At 39.4% G+C, this 21,537-nt stretch overlaps 1 protein-coding gene across 1 annotated transcript in view; it reads left to right on the top strand.

The window, feature by feature from the left end:
* Positions 1 to 15,301, top strand: part of SYT14 (synaptotagmin 14) — a 408,651-nt gene extending 393,350 nt beyond the window's left edge. Inside the window, exons 7-9 of the mRNA XM_082249765.1 lie at positions 4,526 to 4,715; positions 10,170 to 10,226; positions 14,061 to 15,301. Of these exons, the coding sequence (XP_082105891.1) occupies positions 4,526 to 4,715; positions 10,170 to 10,226; positions 14,061 to 14,374 (561 nt within the window). The 3' untranslated portion in view covers positions 14,375 to 15,301. The remainder of the gene's footprint in view (positions 1 to 4,525; positions 4,716 to 10,169; positions 10,227 to 14,060) is intronic.
* The last annotated feature ends 6,236 nt before the right edge of the window (positions 15,302 to 21,537 follow it).

Below are 21,537 nucleotides of genomic sequence, written 5' to 3'. Positions count from 1 at the left end.
CCAAAACAATAACACTGTCATCTTATCTGTTCAAAATTACAACAACTCTCGTGCCAAATGGAAAGTCCTCACCAGCACATGTAGTACTCTCCAGCACATTAAGGGTAAACCTTCTCATCCGATCGTATCACTTTCTCTTACACAGACAGACAGGAGAAGAGAGGCGCCCATAGTGTAAAACAGCTTTCGTATTTATTAAAAGTATTCCACTTACAATCTCAGACACTAAGGTAAGAACGCTTTGTCTGTGTAGCACTGTCTGCTCCGGCTGTGTTACCGAGCCGCGGGCGGACAGGCTGTTCGCAGTGACGTCATGATCTAGTCCACACCTTACTCATTTCAGCATCAAGCCGTCATCAGAGGTGGATGGACGTGCTATCGCCAGCACCTTATATAAAGTTCTTTACAAATTGGTAAATTTACATGTGCAAACTCAACACAAATTATATATTAATAAAATTCTGTATCAGTGCCAAACAATCTCTGTTGCTAAACTAATTTTACCACATGATTTCCACCTGCACAGTGGGAACATTAATTTCTTAAAAGGCTATATCTTCCTTTCCTAAAACAACGAAATTGAGGCCGTGAAAAGAGCTCGTGGCCCAAAGTTGGTCATAAATTGTGACCATAAAAGTTGGTCATAAATCTTCCTTTAGGCGGTACTCTACCTAAAGCTGTTTTACATTATGGGCGCCTCTCTTCTCCCCTCTGTGTGAGAGAAAGTGATATGATCAGATGAGAAGGTTTACCCTTAATGTGCTGGTGAGGACTTTCCATTTGGCAAGAGAGTTGTAATTTTGAACAAATAAGATGACAGTGTTATTGTTTTGAACTTTATCTACTTTTTTTAAATTTTCCAGCCGGGGAGTACAACGCGTGCTCAGGGAGAGATCACGTGATGATCACTAAGGAATCTGGACAGCACTTTTTGGACATTTTTTGACACCACACTAGTGGATACACTTGGTAAAAGAACAGCACGTGTGTACTTTATATGATTTTTTTAAATATATGGATTGTTTCAATTAGTTGTATTATTTATATATTTTCTAATATTTTTTAAAAAAAACTTTAATTTATTTCACTTATTGATTTTGTATCGGAAATAAAAAAAGGTGTATCTCAGCACTGTGGTGGGGTAGCAGCTGACACAGATAAGTAATATACTAAACTGTTTAGACATTAATGGCTGTGTGCTTCTTCAGTGTTGTCACATGAAAAGACAATAGATACTGTGAGATACTGTATATATAAGTCCAATCTTGAATGAAAATCAACAATAAAAAAACAATATAGTGAAACATATAGGTGTAAATGAATCGTCCCATGATAGGATCAGCAATATAAACTTATTGGTAAAAGTACAAAGATTAGTGCACAGATGTGCACAAAAATTGGTGGTGACTTGTAAAGTGAAGAAGTGATCCAGTACAGTGCTCCAGAATCATTCACCGCACCCCTGTGAAATGGACACTCACCGGAAAAGCTGGCTGCCGTTACAGCAGCAAACACGCACTCAGCGTAGATCCGCCATCTGTTGTGGGGAAGGCTGTTCAGCAACAGGGGAAGGCTGTTCAGCACCACCCAGATGTAGCTGTGATAAATAAAGCTCACCGGGATCCAGATGAAGTCTCCATAGTATAGTATTTACTGAATGTGTATGTTAAAAGCCAAAATAAAATGAATCATAAAACTATGACAATGGGTGCCACCACCGACCCAGTATTGGACAGTGGCCTGACGTCAGCACTAGTTTCCCCTCCCCTAGAGACACTAGTGCTGACGTCAGGCCACTGTTTTTAACTGTTTGCCTTGAGTTCCACATTAAAAATTTTTTTTTCCAATTTTGGAGAGAGTGGAGATGGGTTACAACATCAGTTCAGATTCTATTGCTGGGTCCCTGTTTGGGATACTTTTCTTTAGTGCCTAGTGCCACCTGGAGTAGGTAGTGAAGAAATATCTTCCTACGAAGACATAAACAGCCTTTACTCTTGCCTATTCTGCTAAAAGGAAGTGATAATGTCACAGGGGAGAGGCAACAAGTTTTCAGCATAGAGGGACTGCATTGGTGGATCACTGGTTTTTTATCCCGGAGGTGGGTAACACAACAGCGCAGGCCCTTTGGAAAGAAAAACTACTGCATTGTGGCAGATGGGGTTGTAAATTTTGCGTTTAAACATTGAAGAATAGGTTTACTTTAACTTTGTTAGGCTTCCTCATAAAGCAAAAGATTGATATGCCTTCCGCCTGACAGGTATGAATAATGGCAAAATAGATGGACCATTTCATCTTTGACTGCTGTCAATGCTCTATGATCATATGGCTTAGTATAAAGCTGGAAATCCTGCCAGTGTGTCTAAGTAAGGCGCTCACCATTTCAGCATACTAATGATGTTTATGAGCATGGGAAATACAAGCCACAAGGAGCTTGGGTGCCATAATTTATTGTATATCAAGTTTTTTAGGCATTCCTACTGTGACTGACACCTTCTCTGTTCTGTCTGCCTAAATTAATGTCAAGTGATAGACAAGAGCGAAATGTTCAGAGAACATATCTTCTTCTGTGACGCTCTGTGTTGTTCCCACTTGTCCTTGGAATACAAGGCTAGTGCTGTACATAAAGATGGAAATGTTGAGATTTTGATTTGTTTATGCATGGAATCCAGTACATTAGGAGCATGAACATAACATCCAGGATTACCTTGTGATATCCATCCAGTTTGGAGAAAGGTTCTGGCTTTCTATAAATTAAAAACAATTGTGTGTACCAGCATGTTAAAAAATCATGTATTTCAAGAAGTATGTGGGCTAACATTGCTGGCCTGTGTCTGAAAATTCTACCTACCTGGCTTTCTGTAGCTTGGATTCTTTCTGAGCGATCGGGAACATGCATGCAGAAAGTGAAAGGATACTTTTCCAGTCAAATTCAATATAAAGGGTTACTTTAAATTAGGAGTCCCCAAACAATGGCCCGCAGACTACATTTTGCCTGCTACAAGATTTTACCCGACCTGCAGCAACTTTCCATGTGTGTTATGAAGGGCTGTAAGGGGAGCTCTGATGTAAAAAGGGTGCTTTGATGTGAAAGGGTACAGTGTTGACCAGCACTACAGAGGAAAACAGTTTGGGGGAACTTGTTTCAGATAATTGCAAGTGAGCAAACAGTGTAGCCAGGCACTGAGAAAAGTGAATTGAATTCTGGTATGCATTACTAGAGGGGACACCAGCATGAAAAAGTAGGGCCCAATTCCTCTATATAGATCTTTAGTTATCACTACAGGGGTTACCAGCGGGAGAAAGAAGGTCCTGATTCCACTATTTAAATCTTTAGTTATCACTACAGGGGTCACCAACAGGAGAAAAGAGGTCCTGATTCCCCTATATAGACCTTTAGTTATCATTAGAGGTATCACCAACAGGAGGAAGGAGGTCCTGATTGCTCTATATAGATCTTTAGTTTTCACTAGAGGGGTCACCAACAGGAAAAAGGAGATCCTGATTCCTCTATATAGATCTTTAGTTATTACTAGAGGGGTCCCCAACAGGCGAAAGGAGGTCCTGATTCCCCAATATAGATATTTAGTCATTACTAAAGGGTTCAACAGCTGAGAAAGGATGTCCAGATTCCCATATATAGAGCTTTAGTTATCACTACAGGGATAACCAGCAATAGAAAATAGGTCCTGATTCCCCTATATAGATCTTTTGTTCTCACGAGAGGGATCACAAGTAGGAGGAAGGAGGTTCTGATTCCTCTATATTGATCTTTAGTGAGATTTAATTTAGAATACTGTGTCCAGTTCTGGAGACCTCACTTACAAAAAGATACTGACAAGATAGAAAAAGTCCAGAGATGGGTAGCAAAATTGGTGAAAGCTGTCACTCTTCTATGTTTCCATACCAAATGGGGCTCTGATGTAAAGGGGGCCCATATAGGATGGGTGCTCTGATGAGAGTTGACTCTGTTGTGAAAGCGGTGCTCTAATGTGAAAGGAAGGTGCTGATGTAAAGGGGTACTCTGATGTGAAGGGGTGAGGGACTCTGAAGTGGAAGGATTACTCTGATATAAACAGGGGGGGCTAAAGTAAAAGGGGGACTGTGACCTTATTTCTTGGAACATGTTTATTTATAAACCTTTTTTTTCGTCTTGCAAAAAATTTGTATTATATACAATTTGGCCCTCATACTGAAAAGTTTGGAAACCCCTGCTTTAGTTGATATAAGGTACATAGCAGAACATTGTTACAGGGATTTAGAAAATTGCCAAGGAAGGATTTTGTTTTATCTGTTAAGGAATATTTGACCAGGTTTTATAAGGATTTTGCATCCCTCCACATCAGCTGGTGTGTACAAAGATGTACGGATTTTTTTTTTTTTTTTTAAGGTTGAACTTGATAGACAAGTTTTTGTTTTTCAGCCGCATAACTATGTAACTAATCCTATCCCTCATCCAGTTTATCGAAGCAAGCTAGGTTTTTTCTTCTGCACACGGATCTCTGATAATCTCTGTTTGTGGTTGCAGGGCTGCGATTCCCAGATGAGTATGTCAGAAGTGTCATGTATGGAGAGCTCTTCCTCCTGTCAATCACTGGTCCACAACACCGCTCCCGAAATCCTCATCGGTCTGCTTTATAACGCCACCACGGGCAGACTTTCTGCGGAAGTGATAAAAGGCAGCCACTTCAAAAACCTGTCAACCAACAGACCTCCCAGTGAGTGAAAAGCTTTTCTATTCTTCTTCTTAATGAGTTCTAGCACCAGGAGAATCTCTGCATTTTCTAATTACACTTAAAGGACCAGTAAACCAACCAAGTAGATTTAATTCATCTGTATTATACATCAATTGAAACGAATTGCTCCTTAACACATCTCTTTGTGCAGCATTGAGCTTATTCGGTAAAATAAGAGAAATTTATAAAGTGCAGTGATCCATAGCAACCAATCAGAGTACATATTTTACAATTTTAGTAAACTGGAATCCGATGGGTTGGGTTGCAGGCTAGTCATGTAGGCAAAGATTTTAATCTTTTCTTTAACCCCTGTCCAAATCGTCCATTCAAAATAATGTTCCAGAGTGGGGTCCTGAGTTTAAAGGAGAACTCCAAACCCCAATGGGTTGTCTCACCTTGTTGAACACAAAAAAAATGTATTATGGAGTTTTAACAATGGCACTTTTATTTTTTAACCCTCTACAAGGTCTCCTTTAAAAAGTCTCTGGGGCTTAAGAGCTACCTAGTTATATCCATGCACTTTCAACCATAACTGACAACACACCAAGCAGTCCAACGTGCCTCTTCTTTACTAGTATATTAGTAAATTAAGTAGTTTTCAATGTTTCAAGATTCGCAGATGATGGATTCACAGTATTCTTTTAGACTTCTTTTTGGTGCACTTCACATAAATATGATTTACCATTTTTGGTTGGTGCTGACAGGGTGGCGCTCTCAGCTGTTTTTATGCTTCAGTTCTCCAGTGGCATGCTCTGCCTTCCTCCGCAGCCATTTTCATCTCTTTTAGTTTTAAGCCAAGCAATGTAATCAGACTCCCAGCCAAATTTGCCATTTATTCATATATAGAGTATTTAGTGTAATAATAGACCATTTTGCTGAGGCTGATGGAGATAATTATGGTCCTAGCAGTGAGCCATACTTATAAACCTATAAATTAAGTTTTAGGTGTGCTTAAAGGGGTTGTAAACCCTTACATATACCCAGTGAAGTATCCTTAGCTGATACAGAGATGAAACAAATCCTCCTACATACGTTGTACCTGTCTATCTGCAGTCTTCTCTTCTCTACATCTGTTCAAATTACTGAATTTTTTTAGCTTGTCTGAAATAAAAGGGGCGGAGAGCTGAAGTTACTCTGCTGAGCTCATTGAGGAGAGCTCTGAGAGTAGATTGGAGGGAAGAGAGACACCCACCTCCACACAGCACACAGGAACAGAGCTGAGGCTGCCAGTCAGCTGGAGCTCCCTCAACTGTCACCATTTTTCTCTTGTCAGAACTTGTCAGAAGTGATTCATTCAGATAGCATAGGAACAAGGCAGCATACAGACATGGCACTTGGTGCTTTGGATTGAGAAAAGTACTTGCTTGGTTCAGATTCCATGTCTAAGGTTTACAACCACTTTATTGAAATAACCTATCACTAGAATTGGGCTGCTCATTCCCCATAAACAGTGGCACTAAATATCTGGGCTGAAAATGCTCTGTGACCCCATCAGAGTGATCATGTGATCAAATGTTTAGATATTTGGTCATGTCATCTCTGCTGGTTTAGAGGATCGTTCTCAACACTAATTTTCCCTTCTGCAACCAAATGTCTTAGCATATGTCACATGACTGGCAACCATTTGATCTTGCAATATGAGTTTCTCCAGAGAAGGTAGGTAAACCGTGCCATCTGCTACTGTGCCTTCTGAGCTTAAGGGGCAGGTGAACAAAGGATTTTATTTTGACAATTAGGTTCGCTTTAGTTATTTCTTATTGCAATAATCCATCATTAGGAAGGCTTTGCACTCTTCATGAATACCAATACAACAAATAGGAGTCTAAGAGAAGCGTTAATAAAAATACTCATTTCTAAATGATCACTGACAGCTGATGTTCATCGGCAGCTACACATTGATGTGTCCAGGTTACATCCCTTTGTTGTGGCCATGGCAGTTAGTCACTGGCCAGTGACAGCAAACCGAGAATAAATGATCATGTGTACACTTCTGTAAATGCAACTTGATTTATGGCACTGGCCATGTGACCAGAAATCCTTATCGAATTGCTCATATTGACCCTGTGGAATTTATTGTCCTGTATAAGCTTGTTAGTCAAAACCTAGTCCAGGAATCTGTAGTCTGTTATTAAATAATTAATGACAACTCCAAACTGTCAACTGGTCAACATCTGTTCTTTGCCTAAGGGTTTTGTCTTGTAATCTGTGTTACAGTGAGAGCTATAAATAAGGCCAGTCACTATGTTAGCAGTCGCTGCTATAGTGAAGAGTCTGTTAAGATGTGTTAATCTAAATCCATGTATATCATCACTGTGAATTAAAGCTGAACTTTAGGGGAAAATATTTTAGCCTTGCAATGGATCCCCCTACCCACTGCAAGAGTTAACTGCTTATTTTGCCTAGAGGATGAAGAATAAGGTGATATGCATTCCTTATTCCTCATCTTATTCCACTCTCCTCCAATGTCCAACACTCTGTATAATGCAGGACTACTGGTACTACCTTCTGTGGGATGACATCAGACAGAAGTCTTAGATCATTTGGACAGCAAAGGTAAGCAGGTTTCGGAGGACCAGTTGCAGGCAGGAGCGAATATTAAAGTAAGTATATCACCTTATTCATCATCCCCCAGGCAAAATGAGGCAGTTCAACAACAAGAGAAGGGCACGCGGACCTACTGCATTACCACTTTTAATGTTTATTAAAAGATAAAAGCGCAACATACATTATATTTACAAACATATAGGTAAGTATGATGTACACATCATATGTTTGAGTATAATGTGTGTTGCTCTTTTATCTGTTAATAAACATTTATAGCGGTAATGCACTAGGTCCATGCGCCCTTCTCTTGTTATTGTTTTGCAGTATGTTTGGATACCCATGGTCCTGAGGGGAGCAGCAAGACCTTAGGCTCTGATACCAAGGATTACACACAACACTCATCTTTACGCGCACCCCTTAAATGCAGGAAAGTAACTGTTCTGGACAAAACCCTGCAATGGGGAGGGGGACTCACAGCAGGGGTAAATCTTTTTTCCCTGGAGTTCAGCTTTAAGCTCTTCTTGCATTATTTCAAGTTAGGAAACTAGCAGCTTGACTGTGCCCCTCAGCCCTGAACCCCAGAGTACTGTAGTATGAATATTCTAAATTCTGCTAAGGAATTTCACTGTGCTTCAAAGGATGATTGCAAACAATGTGGCCAGCAGTGGGAAAAGCGAATAGAATTCTAGAGTGTATCATTGGGGGGGGGGGGGGGTCACCGTCAAAAGGAAGCAGGTCCTGATTCCTCTATATAAATCTTGAGCTAGACCCCAACTTAAGATACTATATCCAGTTTTGGAGACCTCAATTACAAAAAGAGATTGGCATAATGGAATGAGTTCAGAGATTTGCTCTTTTCTGAAAATTCTATTTGCTTTGCTGTCATGCTCTTCTCCTGGCTTCAGTATCATTGGAGACACTGAGGCAGAACAAGTATGCATATAAGCACTTTCTGCATACTGTACTTCTTTGGAGTCTAAGATTGAATAAGTACTGAAAGCAGAGAAAGCCTAGCAACCAGCATTTTATAAATATGGACAGGTTTTCTTTCTAGTACTACATAGGTACACAAATGCTTGTTAAATGTCAGTAGGACTTTGGCAGCACGATTCCCCTTCCTTCTCAATTAAGTTCCCATCTCTAATTTGTGGTTACTTTTGGTGTCACACTAGTGTTACTCCTGATCGGTTTCAGGAAAGGATGATATAATGGTTCATTTCTACACCGCAGTCCGGTAACTCAACCTGTCAGCGGCCAAATACAGACAGAAAAATTCCTTTTGGGCAGACATATCACTTAACTCGTCTTCTGGTTTCATGTTGTGTAACTTCAGAATGGAAACAAATATTTTCCTTTGAACTATTTCAGTACCATTCGGGCCGGTTCAATTAAATGGCGAGATGCATCTTGCAAATACAGCTCACTGTTCTTTCTGCCATTCCAACAGCAGCTAAATAGGATTTGTGTACCAGTGTCAGACTACTTTATATCTATGGGTGAATGGAGCCATCATAAAATGATGGTCCCCGGTAAGGATATCTTTGTATTTCCTTTGCCAAGTAAACAGTACACCTTCTGGTCATAAGTATGGTGGTGTACAAAAAAATCTTTCTACAGATCCATAGCCTGGTTCTAGATACACAGGCACCACGCTTTGCTGCCCTCTCAAGACTGGGGAAGTCTCAACAACCAACTGAAGAAAACACAAGAGAGGGTGCACCAGCTTAGGGCATTATTTCAATAACAATTTATTAATAGTGTTGGTCTCTTTTAGGCAGTGTGGTCACTTTGAGCACATTATGGGACTTTAATGTTATGTTCACAGTGTGTGTTCATTATTTGGAATTTGTTTATATGCAAATCTTTCACAGCTATATTATTAATTTTATATGATTTACTGATTTTCCACATATATTTTTTACAGCTATCAATAATTTTGCGCAACTTGGTGTATATTATTTAATTTATTGCACTAATTTGGTGAATAACAATTTATTAATAAAATAGAAGAACGTATATCTACTTACAAATGGTACAACAGACAAAGCTCATCAGGAAAATAGATTTGTACAGTCCGCGCAGCATCCTCCTAGGTCTTGGGAGGATAAACCCTGAATCCAATTCGGCTTACTCATTTCGAGGGTAAACCCCCCTTCTTCAGAGCCAAAGCCTGGTTATGTTGTGAATAAACATTTTACCTGTAAAAGATTGACAGCCCAACTTTTATTGCTCTTCCATGCAGAGTCACTGATAAGAGGGGTCCTCCTGACCACTGTGTGCAGTAGCTCCTGTGAGATAGAATGGTGCAGTCGCTCACAGGCCCTGATCTCTGACTGCATTTACATAGCCTGTAAAGGGTCTTACTTAGTGGGTGGAGCCTGATTCCTAAACCCCTCGACCAAGCCTGTGCCTGTATTAGCATTTTGCAGCCAGACAGCTTGACAGAAGCTAACTCTTGAAAAGAAATAAGCTGGTTAAAGGGAAGGAAGTAACATTGGGGTTCATTAAAAACAAAAACAGCCCAGCTGCATTACTTAGCATTTTATAAAGTGCAGTAATTTTATTTTATAACGTTGCATGGCCAAGCACATGGATCACAGCAATGCACAGCAGTGCCCGCTACTCATCTAAACTATTTCTTAACAGTTTTATTCATCCATAAAGATTAGCGTAGTTTGTCATTCATTCACCAAAGTCTATCTAGCTGCAGAGGAAGTACAAAATGGTGCTCAAGATGCAGCCCATGTTTTTCTGAACAAACCCTTCATAGTCAAGGCCCAAATGAAGGGCTGGAGTATCTGGTACTGAAATGGTCAACCTCTAACCTTTAACCCTCTCTTACCCAACTCTTGTAATTTATTTCTTTTTCTGCTTCCTACCCTCTGTTGTCAGATGGACTGTTCTGTTGTCTTAAACACTTGATAGGTGGACAGGTTTATATAATTCGAGGTGAGTCCCATAGAGGCTAGCTTTGATGTTGTCTTTATCATGCCCGGGAAAACTTGCCAGCAGTAAAGCTGTCCACCATATTGTTTTGTTTTCTGTTCAGATATGTCTCTGTTACCTGTAGTACACCTAATGGGTATGTTGATGGTTCCAATCTCTGCTGATGGATGAAGGTTTACAGACTGCATATAAATATATCTAAATACAATCACAGTCATGTAGTACATTACCTGAAGGCAGGATATAAAACTGACTCTTAGTCAAAAATAATATACTATTATTACTAAAAAGTTAATGAATGCTTTAAGCAGAACTTAAGCCAACAGCTAAATATATGGTTTTATATACGGTTTAACCTAACAAAGGATTGGCAACTCTCCTTAGAAACATTATAACTATACAGGTTATGGTGAGATGAGATTAAAGCAATCAAACAGACTTTCAACTGAATTGGTATATAGCACAGTAAGACTTTCCTAGAATAGAAGGTCTTTACGTGTCTCATTTTGTCACATATCCCAAAAATACGATTATTACCCGTTTTTCGACAGTGGGTGAGGCCATGCAAGTCATTGCTTTATGCCCTACCAGCCAGATATACATCCAGAACCTAGGGTTGCCACTTTATCCCTTTAAATCCGAGCACGAGTTAATTACACAGGTTCTGTGGCTGATTAACCTGATAATTAAATTCACTTAGTGTCTTATCTGCATTAAATTAGCATCACAACCTGTGTAGTTAATATGTGCTCAGTTTTAAAGGGATGAGGGGGTCAACCCTACCAGAACCACTGTTGTATAGTGGAAATATATCCTAATATTATAGCCTCATTTATTTCAAACTGCATTCAGCTGTTTCAGGCTTTTTGACCATCGTCAGTGCAGTATATGGAAAACCATAACTTCTGTGGAGAAGGGCTTTGGGGCAAACAAGACAGTGGGGTTCCTTTACTTAAAGGGGGAGTGCAAAATCTGGTTCAGCTGTGCATGGTAGCCGATCAGCTTGTTCAATTAGGCTTTGATAAAAAAAAAACTGAAAGCTGATTGGTTTCTATGTTGAGCTGCACCAGATTTGCACTCTCCAGTTTTAGTAAATCAACCCCAGTATAACTATACAGGTTATGGTGAGAGGGGACTAAAAAAGGCTAAACAAGAGAAATAACTTGCTTCCCTCATTCATTGTGGATAGATTACTTTCCCATGCCAGCTATTGTATTCTGACAGTCAATCCAATGCAGGGACTGTTTGGCTGAGAATGTTTCACCCAGCCCCCTTTGACAAAAGTCGATTGAAAAATGTACTTTTGCTCAGCCTGGTGGTGCCAGCTGGGCCACCCACAGAAAAAAAATTGCCAAATTTAACAGGATTCGGTCAAAATTTGATCCATGTATTGCCAGCTTTACTGTTAATGCAACCCATTGTCCAGTTATCTTGCAGTCACAGGACGCTGTGAAGATGAACCAGTAAATACTGCAATTATCTTCTTGGCTGTGTTGTGTAGCACACATGTGTGAATTACGAGACTTGATGAACAGAGTTGCTAATTCTTTGGCAAATAAAACAGTGCCTGAATACATATTTTGATTTTCTATTTATCTGTTTGTTACAGTTCTGTTTTAAAAGTATCTCTATTTCTGCCATCATCACGCATAGTAAAAGGCAGTTGAAGTACCCTCGGATGTGTCAAATGGGTAAATGGGTAAAGGTTTTTTTTTCTGGCAGCCAGGAAAAAAGCTAGTCTTAACTTGCAATTATCCTGCATTGTCCATTTTAACCCAGCATGATTCAGTATTAGACACACATCCTATTTTTTTTTCTCTTTATACGCTTCATAATACCAAGCCATCTAGCGCACATTTGGCACACATCTCCTATGACTGGAAGCCACCCCGGGACATAATTGTTCTTTCTTTTTTTCAACGGCTTTCTGTCGTTTGCCACTGAAAATGACCATGTTGGTTTTTTTTATTTTTAGTTTTTTTACAAAGCATATGAGACCGTTCGGCTCCAATCTTCTCTGTCTACACCATGAATCTTTGTACAACATCTACACCCAGATAGGAGACAAATGTGATAAAATTGCAGTCTGAAAGCATTCAAGGGATGCTTGGCTCCAGATCTGATGCATTTAACCCTAGCAGAGCCCGACGGAACCAGGGATGCAAATCCTATGCTGGTGTGTCAGCTTCTCGCTGTGCTGGAAGGGTTAAAGCCAAGATCTGTGAGGCTAAACCACATTTATGCAGAGTGATCCTCGTCAGTCTCCATATTTGGCATTACATCCTCCGCTGTTCTGATGTCATCATTGCACTTCTGTTCCTTGACCCCCTCACCACCACCCCATTTCCTTTCATGAATTGTTCTCATTCCCTCTGTTTATGTCGTTTTAGTCTCCAAAAACTCAGTGGTATGCTTGAAGTGTTGTGGCTAGACAAAGCTTGCTCGGTGTTAGTAACGCTATATTATTTCGCTTAGCGCAACGATTAAGAATGCAAGAGGATTATGAGGTATACCTCATATGCTAATGCAGATGTCTGAACTGTACTGAGCCAAGACTAATATTTTATGTCTATAATTGTTTTCTCCTATTTTTTCCAGTGTTAAACTTTGAAAACTTTAATTTTCCTATTGGCATGTTTTAAAGTGCACCTGTCCTTTTGCATACAACAATTTGATGGCAAGGAAGAGAGCAGGGAAGTGTATACACCTCTTGTATTTTATTTATGTATTTTTAGCATTAATGAAGATTTTTGTGTATTTTTTTTTTAAATGTAATGGTACTGGTCTCCTCCTAAACCTTTAAAGTATGATGGTACAATGTGACCAACCCATTGCCCCTAAACTCCCTAGGTGCTAAACTCACTCTCAGATTCAGTGCCAGGTAAGGCTGTACAGCCAGCTTTCAAGATGTTCTCTGCCAGGCCTGCACAAGCTCACCTATCTCTCAAATCAATCCCACTTCTTCATGTGCATGTTGGAGATCAGAGTTGATCCACCTCTATTCTCACCCTGGATGTCACTAGCACTTATGTTCTGAAAAGCCTAAACTGAACCTGTACTTTTTTCCCCCTTCCCTGTTGAAACATACTTTCACAGTATTCACTCAGCCACGTTCCTGTGTAAAAATTCAAATCAAGCTGGTCAGAGCCAACACAGGTCTAAAGACCCTCCTGTTGCCCCACAGCAGGCCTAATAACTGGCCGCTCAGGCACCCAGTGGTGCGCATGGGAGGAAGGGGAGAGAATACAATATTACCCAATACCTTAAAGAATCAATTCTTTCACTTCCTTAAAGTTTCTCCTTTCTGAAACCACCAGGATAAGAATGATTGAACCTGTAGCTGTTTACTGATTAAAAAAAATGCCTTATTTTTACTGGGTCTGAAGCAGTTTGGATCAGTGTTCCATTAGAACAGCAAACTCTCTGCGTGCTGCCATTTAAAATAATCATCTGCCAGGCATGTAGTGGTGCTGGGAGCCCTCCGTTCTATGCATTGGACATTTAAACTTAAGGAACCAGAATTGGCAATTACCTGGAAATATCAGCATGCAGTCCAACATTAAAAGCATGTTTTTACCAGCCTAGGGACAACAGTACACTTAATAGTACAATACACCAAAATCTTCATTGATGTTTGAACCAAAGACAGTCTACTCCCTTTACTCTCCTCCTTCACAGCATAGAGGTGCATGTAGAATATTGCAGCAGACCTGAATAAATTATTTTCTTTTGTTCATATGAATGGTATACACCATATCCTTCCCAAGGAATGCATTGCCTACTAACAAGCCATGATGATATAGTTCCTATACTAAACTATCTTATTGCTTTTTATAGATACCTACGTAAAGTTAACACTGCTGAATTCCATGGGCCAGGAAATGTCAAAATGTAAGACATCAACGCGAAGAGGCCAGCCCAACCCCTTGTACAAAGAAACCTTTATTTTCCAAGTAGCCCTGTTTCAGCTGTCGGACGTGACTCTCATATTGTCTGTCTATAACAAGCGCAGCATGAAGCGCAAAGAGATGATAGGTTGGATATCCTTAGGTTTGAACAGCTCAGGCGATGAAGAGCTCAGTCATTGGACTGAAATGAAAGAGTCAAAAGGACAGCAAGTATGTAGATGGCACACGCTGCTTGAATCCTAATTGCTGTCAGGAGGTCTCTTGTGACTCAAGAGAGCTCATCTGCTCTTTTGAAAGGACAGGATGTAATTTAGCCACCTGCAGAAGATTGCTCCTTGCAGGTAATGGGTTTGACATGCCGCGGAAAGCTCAGTACACATCAGAGATGAGGTTTCACGCACAGTAGTGCGCTCACCCTGGACGTCTGAGCGGAGATGGATAGAAGACGTGAGCCGCAGCAAACCGGATCTGTAGACATGATATCAACCACTTCTTTAGGTGCTTTTCCTATTTTGTCTGATGAAACTGTTTTGTACAATATCCCCGCTGATTAACATGACCCTCCCTGGTTCTATCAAATGGAATCGTAGCGTAAAAAAAAAAACAAAAAAAAAACCTTTGAAGGCACAGATGCCTTTAGTTTGGTTTTCAATCATTTATTTTTACAGCAATGTGCAACTTTGTTAGCATTCTCTTCTATTTCTGTTCTTGCAGGGAGTAGAAAGGTAGAAATGCTACATGTCACCAATGCTTACTAGTTAGCCTAGAGCTACTTGGGCGATTTTTAATCGCCAGTAAGAAATTGGATTCCTTCTGGGCAATTGCTTCATTTGCAGTGCATTGATTTTAACTAAGGCATTTGTCAAGGGTTAAATCTCTTACTAACCAGGGATTTCAATCACTCATGTAGCCCTATCCTAACCTGTAATGGCCTTAGGATATTTTAGTTTGATTGGAGGCTTGAAAGCTGAACCACCCACTGTGGAAAGATTACTACATCAGAGTTTCCAGCTGCCACCCGCTGTAATTAATAGGAGGACTTACTCTTATCTCTGCGGTTTATATTGGGGGTACAAGGTTAGCACTCTTGCCTTGCAGAGTCCTAAGTTTAATTATTCTAGGGGCTCTATATGCAAAGAACATGCATATTCACTCTGTCTTCGTGTGGGTTTCCTTCCCAGTCCAAAAAAATTGATTTTTATGTTCCTCCCAAATCAGCCCCATAGTGTGTGTTACTGGAACCAAACCAAATGGTTTTATTTCTTGTAGAATACTTTGGAATAAGTGTCCACTTTTAGATTCATTTTACCTTTTAGTGATTGTAGCTGGAATAGTAAGACTCCCATGCTTGGCAGCTAGGAACTCTTGCTGGTAGATATTGCCGCTCGTTTCCTCAAGAGATAGAAGTATGTAATGAGTTGTTCAGCTCCTCATAATGCAATCAGGGCACAAATGTCAATCATGGTTGGTTTTACCAAGCATGGATGTTTTGACCGATTTTGATCAGGCTCTATCTTCAGAGCAAGCAACTGATTGGGAATGTTGAATTTATTTAAATGTCCCGATTTTTCTGCAATCCAAAAACATAGATTCACAACAGTTTGCTTTTGACAAAATTGTCCTGTCAGTATTCTTTAACCTGTGGTAGGGACATTAGATTGTAAGCTCCTTTGGTGCAGGGACCAATATAAAATAATATAATGCTGCGTGACTGTACAGCTTTGCAAATTATGTTGGTTTTGCATAATAAGCACAAAAGTCTTCTAAACAAAACCATAGGGCATAGTACATTCAGAATTATAGGATACGTCCACCTTTGAGATCAATATTAAAGCTGATCTCCAGGCAAATTTAAAAACACAAATAAAGCAGTTATATATATTTAAAAAAAAAAAAAAAAAACATTATTTATAAATGCAACTTGTTTAAGTACTTTAATCTGACTTAAAATATACTCCCACCACTGCTGCCGGGAATTTCATCTTCAGTCTTCCTTCCAGGTTAGTGGGCTCTGACTCTATGAATGGCTGAACCACAATGACATTACTCCCATGTATGTGTCCAGGAGTCACAGCTGCGGCATGAAGCTCTGAAGGGATGGAAAGGGGATGCCAACCCTTCAGAGCTCATTTTATTTAATTTTTTTTTTACAATGTCACTGACTATGGCTCTGTCCATTCAGAAAAGGAAGGAGCTGGTAATTTACATATTTACTGACCCCTTCCTGGTTCACTATTGTGACACATCCCCTGCAGCAGCCAGCAGGAGAGAGAAGGGAGCACAGTGGGGGGGGGGGGACCAGGCGAGCACACAGGGGCCCAAAGACAGCAGAACACAAGTGAACTGGATAGGAGTGGCGGGGGCAGCATACAGAGGCACCAATCTCCTCCTGCAGCTATAGGAGGAAAAAGGACAGTGGTTTCTCTACATGCTGCCCCCTGCCGCTCCTTCTATCCCAGTGTACAGGGGAGCCACACAGGCCCCCTGGAGCATGGGGCCCCGGTTGCAATTGCAACCCCTGTAGTTACGCCCACGAGGTAAGCCTTATTATAGGCTTACCTGTAGGTGCAAGTAAAAATGGACTTTACTACCACTATAAATGTTAGGTTGCTCCTTCCAGATTTGTGGACTCTGGCTGTATGATTTGCTGAGCCACAATGACGTCACTCCCATGCATCTGTGCAGAAGTCACAGCCACGGCACGGAGCTCTGAAGCGATGGCACAGGTATGCCATCCCTTTAGCGTGCAAGTCTGTAAGTTTTCATTCATCAAAGTCATGGAATAGTTAGTAGTAGTTAGTCAAAACTACTACTAACTTTACCATAGTATAGTAAGGGATTTAAATCAAAGATTACAGTTTTACATTTGCAGATGTGTTTCATTAGCTTTTGTATATTAGAGGAGCAAATGTGTTTGAAAAGTGCACTTATCCTTTAATGAAGGTATTCAGCCAAACCTATTGTAATAAATATATATGGAGGATAATGAAACCGAAAATAATATGTTATATTAAAAGCACTTAGTGAGGCATGTGTCAGCATTACCAAATCACGCAAGTATCTTCCCATGAATAGAAAGCTTTGGCTCCCAAACTTCCTCTGTTATTTGGAGCATCATGGGTGTTTAACCACTTGAGAACCAGCCTGTATTGCCCTTTCATTACCATGCAGTTTTTCCTTTTTTAGTCCTGTGATAGGTTGACATTTACTCATGAAACACTGAGCCCCAATCATTTTATATAATTTTTTTGAGACCGAGCTTTTGTTCAGTGGTATTTTTAATGGTATAACGGAAAAAAGGCCAACAATTTTGAAAAAAAAAATATTTCTCTTTCTGTTAAAATGAAATTGCCAAGAAAGTATGTCCAAAATTACCTCTTTTTGTAAAGTTGACACCCCAAAGTGATCTTTTTTTTAGCTCATTTGTTAGAAATGAAGAAACATAGTGATATTTGGTGGGTTAAACATGGAGCTTGGTCATGGTGCACTAGATGCAGTACATAAAGGTGGAACACAGAGTGAGAAGGTGATGAAGGGGTTGATGTTCAGGTCACATACAAAAGGAGGATGGAGATTAAGGGGTAATGTGCAGTATAAGGGAGGTCAAGGGTTAATATACAGATCACATTGAGACAGGATGTAAGCAGATGTAAGAGGGAGGATAAGATTTAAAAACTGTTCTGTTGTGATCTGTGATGTAGAAAAGAACTAATGAATGTCTTATTCATTCATTAATTAGTTCCTCTTTCCTCCCTTTTGTTGTAAGAGGAAGGGGCGGGCTCACAGATGTAAACACAACTACACTCTTTGCATTATGTGATCACTGTGATTTGCTTCTCTATGACCAATCACTGTGATCCCAAGGTACAGAGGTGCTCGGATCAACTTTGTACCCAGTGTCCGTAAACTGAGCCATCTGAGGACTGCTCAGTTCTAAGACATCAATGAATGAAACAACCACACAACGGTAGTTTAAAGTGTTCCTAAACCCTAAAAAATAAAAAATTAGCTTATGGTTGCTTGCAGTTCTGTGTCTCAAAATGCTCTCTTTCCTGGTTTCTGTCTTTGGGCAGCTCTGTCCCCTTTACAGAGTCACACGGCTGGCACTACAGACCAGTTTCCTTATACTGCATGCGTTTACAGAAGCAGACAACCCGAAGCCTATGGTGCAAGCCATTCCCCTGTTCCCACCTATTCCAACTGAGTGACTGGCTGGATCAGGGACTTGCACTGTCCTTTCAGAACTAGTGCCTATGAGGTATGCATAATGCACTGGAAGTCTAAGGGAAGCAGCACTGTGAATAGTAAATAATGTAAGCGTTTGTGCTGACATATCCAGTAAATTATAAGCTAAGTGTTGTTTACCAAGTTGCCTAAAATGCATTGATTAAAACAACTGATAGCATTTGATACTACTTTGTATGCATTCTAATGCTACCTATACATTTAATGATTTTTTTAATAAATACATAGCTGTGTTATTTTTTCGTATTGCCTGGAGTTCAACTTTAACATTATAGTGATAACTGCAGCTTTTAACATTTTATCCCAGGGTAAGGGTTCATAAACACTAATTAAATATTCACCTGAAAAATTATGTAAGGAAGTATAGTTTTTATCAGCTACAGGACAGTTGAGGCCTTATTAAATGTAAATCCTTAAAGGCAAAGTTTACCTTTATATAAAAAATGAGAAGGTGAACTATCTCACAGCATCCTTTCCAATCCACCAATCTTGATTGCACTTATATCCAGTATTATGATTCTCTCCTTCTGCTGCCCACCCAGCCAGTATAATGGCTCGGGTCTGAACACTTAAAAATTTCAGTAAACAATACCAGAGGCTGTGATACTATCCCAACAAATATTAAGCTTATTCTCTCTGGAGAAGAGATACTCAAGAGGGGATATAATAGTGATATACAAATATCCTAATGGTGATTCCAGTTTTGGAAGAAAACTATTCAATCTCAGGTCACTCAAGAAGATACATGGCCACTTAATGAAGTCGGATGAGAACCAGTTCAACCTTAAACGGTGTATGGGGTTTTTTTTTACTGCTAGAGCAGTAAGGATGTGGAACTCCCTTCTACAATTAGTGGTTTCAGCAGGAAATATCTCTAACTTCAAAACGACTCTTAGATGGGCATCTTATTGAGCACAGTATACAGGGATAATTAGAAAGGATTAGAGACATAATACATATACACACACAAACCTCTACACATGTTGAACTGGATGGACTGGTGTCAATGAACCTTGTTAACTATGTAACACACACAATAGTTAGAGATGTTATTTTTCAGCGCAGCAATCGGACTGTACTAACCAATCACAATCTTCTTTTCTTACTGATTGCCATGATGATACCACAAGGTGCTGTGAGCTATTTTACCTTTTCATTTTTTGAAATTAAGATTTTTTTTTTTATTGAAAATATGAATTTAGCCTTTAAACTGAGGGCCACAGTAGAGGAATGTGAAGGCCATATGAAGCCCTAAAAACACCAGTTTGCCTTTCCTGTCCTGCAATACACACTGTGAAGATAGCAGTTTATGGGGCTGAGATAGTATTTTAGATGAGAAGGCCATTTTTTCTGGTCAAATCCCAAAGAAAGACCACACCAAAAGGTGCCCACATCCAGGGATGTCCTAGCCCCACCCAAAAATACCCTCCTCCCATTTCAGTCAAGCCCCATCCCTTTAAACCAGGATGGCCATAGAAAATCCAGGGTTTCAAGCATGTGAGTTTCGAAGGTTATCTATGATGTCATTGTTTCCTAACAAATTGATCGTTTACAGAATTGGCTATTGTTAGTGTATTTTAATTAGGCTTTTGTTCTGTTTTCGTGTGCTTGAACTGTATTGTTATTTTTGTATCATGTCCAGGCTTACAGCTCAGCACTTTATATTTGTTCTTGACTTAGAATGTGAAAGTCCAGTTTGGTGTTTTATGGGCATGGTTCTGTCAAGTTCTAAAGTCCTTGTCATATGTTTTCAAAATGATGATTTAAAGGAAAAACTGTATACAATATTGAATGAATACAAATGCATTATTATTTAATTTGTACATTATTGTATTTCAGGGTATGAGATTTCTTTTCCATTTCATTAATATTATAATAAGTAATATCAGTTGACCAGATCCTGTGGTGCTATAGGTCTGAGGTCAACCAACAACCAGTTATGTATTTATTGATGATTCATTTTGAAATGATTGTTTTGTTTACCATTGTCTGATGGTCTTAAACCCACTAAAAAAAAAAAAGAATCAATAAACAATAGAAAAGGAAGGTAAAATGTTGATATGCCCAAATTCTTTGTTTTTCATAAAGTGGAAAAAAGATTTTGTAGCAAAAGGAATTTTGACAGCATAACTTTGAAAAATGGTAGCACAGAAATCCTACAATAAAAAGTAGAATTTTATTATGCAAAAAAATAAAAAGGACACAAAGGTAACTATCCTCATATGGTTATGAAAAGAGGGCTTACATATTCCATGTACATAATTCTTGTTAGTACATAACCGGTCCACTTGAAAGCTCAATGCGTTTAGAACACTCACTATCTTCTTCGGGAGCACATGTGAACACAATATGTTGCCCACAGTATGGATAGATGCTTTAAAATCAAAAAATTAGGCCATCATCTCATATTATAACATCCTGGTGAATCAACTTCTCTATTGGATAGAGGGGAGCATTTTACGGACCACAAATCTTCCTATCAGAATGTATTAATCCTATCAGATTGCCTCTTTTGCAATCTCTCTGATGGGCAACAAACTAACAGGACATATTGATATAATCAGTTTGGAGCGGTATCTTTGGCATACCTTGTGCCATACGGGATGATTTGTGGTCTATAGAATGCTCCCCTTTATCCTATGGAGAAGTTGACTCACCAGGATTTTATCAGTTGAGATAATGGCCTTATTTTATTGTTTTTAAAGAATTGATCCATACTGTGGGTAACATTGTGTGCACATGTGCTTCTGAAGAAGATAGTGAGTGTTCGAAATGAATTGAGCTTTCATTTGGACCAGGTATGTAATGACAAAAGTTGTGTACATGGAATATGTATACCCTCCTTTCATGTAAAATATGGAGTAGGTCATCTTTTTAATTTTTTTGTATAATAAAATTTGACTTTTTATTATGATTTCTGTGCTAACATTTTTCTGAGATATGCCCCCAAAAGTCCTTTTTCTACAAAATCTTTTTTTTCACTTATGAAACACAGTACAGTGCCTTGCGAAAGTATTCGGCCCCCTTGAACTTTGCGACCTTTTGCCACATTTCAGGCTTCAAACATAAAGATATAAAACTGTAATTTTTTGTAAAGAATCAAGTGGGACACAATCATGAAGTGGAACGAAATTTATTGGATATTTCAAACTTTTTTAACA

This window comes from Pelophylax lessonae, assembly GCF_965119305.1.
Source record: "Pelophylax lessonae genome assembly, chromosome: 3".
Classification (NCBI taxonomy): Eukaryota; Metazoa; Chordata; class Amphibia; order Anura; family Ranidae; genus Pelophylax; species Pelophylax lessonae.
The sequence above is the reverse complement of the archived record's forward strand: the minus strand, read 5'-3'. Positions and strand labels throughout refer to the sequence as shown.